Genomic DNA, 2628 nt, shown 5'->3' with positions numbered 1-2628 from the left:
ATTGGTGGCCGGAGCCTATCCTGGCAAGTTGGGCACCCAGTGGGAACCAGTCTTCCACAGGACACTATTCCATCACAGGATGTACCCAAACACACCCACACTCAGGCTGGGACAATGTAGATAATGCCAGTTCATCTAATGTGCACATCTTTGGGATCTGGGAGGAAACTGGAGTACCTGGAGAAGACTTACACAGACATGGAGAGAATGTGCAGACTTCACACAGACAGTGGCCCCAGTGGGAATCAGTTTTTTTTCTTGTCAATGTTATAAGGAAGTAACAGTTGAAGAGATGCTGTTCAAATTTTAAATTTGTAGTAAAATAGTATTTATCAATAATTTGTAAATTCCATTTTCAGGTACTCTTCTCTTCAACCTGAATTACAAATCTAAAATTTATTCCACTGGAAAATATATGGCTGTATATGGAAATGCTAACTATGAGGAAATAAAAACTAATCTAAATATTAACACAAAAATATTAAAATAATGTACTCAACATTATAATGTTGCAATTAAAATATAAAGTATTAGTAACTGTAGTATTGTTAGTAGATAAATGCCTCACTTGTTATAACTGTTTATGAGAAATAATCATGGAAGTGATTTGTGTTCTTTTTTTTTAGTCAGCTTAAAATGTGGAAATTCAACTATGTTTGCTTTGCCAGCTAGCACCTTTAGAATAATTCAGGAGTTTTGGTGGCAGGCCTATAGTCTCAGATGCTGAGAGGCTGAGGTGGGAGGATCACTTGAGCCCAGGAGTTGAGTCCAGCCTGGCAACATAGCAAGACCCTGTCTCCAAAAAAAAAAAAAGAAGAAGAAGAAGAAGAAGATTGCAGGATTGCTTTCAGAATTGGCATTTCCAGGCAGTGTGGACTTTCCCCCAATGTCTGCTTGGTTTTAGGTCTTTCATGTAATTGGTCAGCTTCCAATAGTAATTCGCAAATTAGCACTCTGCAACAGGGCTGATTTTGCCATTACTGAAGTTAAACTGATTTAGCAATTGCTATAATTCTTATATTGGAATAAAGTTTTTTTGTAAAATTTTTCACATGGCATAGAAGTGTAAGACAATTAGAATCTTACGTTCCTCCTCTTAGTTCCATTCCCAAGATGTAACCAGTTTTAATATTATGGTGTTTGCCTTTCCAAGGCATTTTCTATGCTTATGCAATATTTATGTCTATGGAATTAATTAATGATGTAAATGGTTTAGCAAGGATTGTTTCATGGCTGGCAAATGAGTCAATATTTTGTGGTTGGAAAACCCTGTGCTGCTGAACTTGTTTACCGAAAAATACTTGTGAAAGAAAATGTCTGAAAAATGCATTACAAAGGCCAAAGTAGTAAACCAAAAGGGTGATTTTAGTAAAGAATACATAACAACTGTCATGTGAGAAATAGCACTGAGCTTCTGTGTATTATTTGTCATTCAAGGGTGCAACTGGAAACTGACTTGAAGATTGAGAAGGAATGGAGGCAGACTTTGCAGGAAGATCTTCAAAAGGAGAAAGATGCCTTATCTCATCTTAGAAATGAGACTCAACAAATCATTAGTCTTAAAAAAGTAAATAGTGGTAAAACTTTAAAAATTCTATCTTGACAAATGTTAACTTATTTAAAAAGATAAATTATAATTTACATTATACCAAGGAAATGGATATACTAGTCATCTTAAAAAATATCAGTGAAGAGATTAAGTAAATGGAAAATAGTTGATACATACAGCAGCTAGGAAAGAGCTTTGGACACAATTTGTTTCTTTTAAAAAGCTAAAGGATGTTTGTTTCTGATTAATGGTATATATACATTCTGGAGTTTCTTGTTTCTTTCTTTTAAATTGCATTTTCTGTCTTTTATTGTTCTGAAGGAGTTCCTTAACCTCCAGGATGAAAATCAGCAGTTGAAAAAAATATATCATGAACAAGAGCAAGCTCTTCAAGAACTCGGCAACAAACTTAGCGAGTAATTTCTTTTTTCCTTCAACTAAGTAGTCATTATTGACTTTTATAAAAGATATAAGTGTGCCAGATCTATTAGGGAGAAAAGTTTAGATACAGGAAAGATATGAACTAGGCAGGGCACGGTGGCTCACGCCTGTAATCCCAGCGCTATGTAATTCTGGGCCAAGGCGGGCGGATCATGAGGTCAGGAGTTCAAGACCAGACTCGCCAATATGGTGAAACCCTGTCTTTACTAAAAATACAAAAATTAGCTGCTTGTGGTGGCGTGGGCCTGTAATCCCAGCTACTTGGGAGGCTGAGGCACAAGAATCGCTTGAACCCAGGAGGTGGAGGTTGCAGTGAGCTGACTCCAGCCTGGCAACAGAGCAAGACTCTGTCTCAAAAGAAAAAAAAAAAAAAAAAAAGAGAAAGATATGAACTATTAAACAAAACAAAAACTATAAAGATTAAAAAATGAGACTAGAGAGATTTTATTTAAAGTTTTACTCATTTTAGTAGACTTAGCTTTGAATATTTCCCAATAGATGAAAACTAACACTCTTGTTCAATTTCTTCAATATCAGAGAATTCAGAAGTTATTAATATATTTTTCTTAGAAAAACAGAAGCTGAGGTTTCAAAATATCCAGGGAGCTGTCTTTCAAATTTTTTTTTTTTTTTGAGAC

The 2628-nt window shown here is 35.3% G+C and overlaps 1 protein-coding gene across 2 annotated transcripts in view; it reads left to right on the top strand.

The window, feature by feature from the left end:
- The window catches only part of RUFY2 (RUN and FYVE domain containing 2), a 67506-nt gene that overhangs the window by 35457 nt on the left and 29421 nt on the right, over nt 1-2628 (top strand). For both annotated transcript variants that reach the window (XM_011994088.1, XM_011994087.1), the window contains exons 14-15: nt 1438-1567; nt 1871-1965. In XM_011994088.1, the coding sequence (XP_011849478.1) occupies nt 1438-1567; nt 1871-1965 (225 nt within the window). The remainder of the gene's footprint in view (nt 1-1437; nt 1568-1870; nt 1966-2628) is intronic.

Source organism: Mandrillus leucophaeus, unplaced genomic scaffold, assembly GCF_000951045.1.
Source record: "Mandrillus leucophaeus isolate KB7577 unplaced genomic scaffold, Mleu.le_1.0 Scaffold441, whole genome shotgun sequence".
NCBI classification, from domain to species: Eukaryota; Metazoa; Chordata; class Mammalia; order Primates; family Cercopithecidae; genus Mandrillus; species Mandrillus leucophaeus.
Note: the sequence above shows the minus strand (reverse complement) of the source record. Positions and strands in the feature narration are given on the sequence as shown.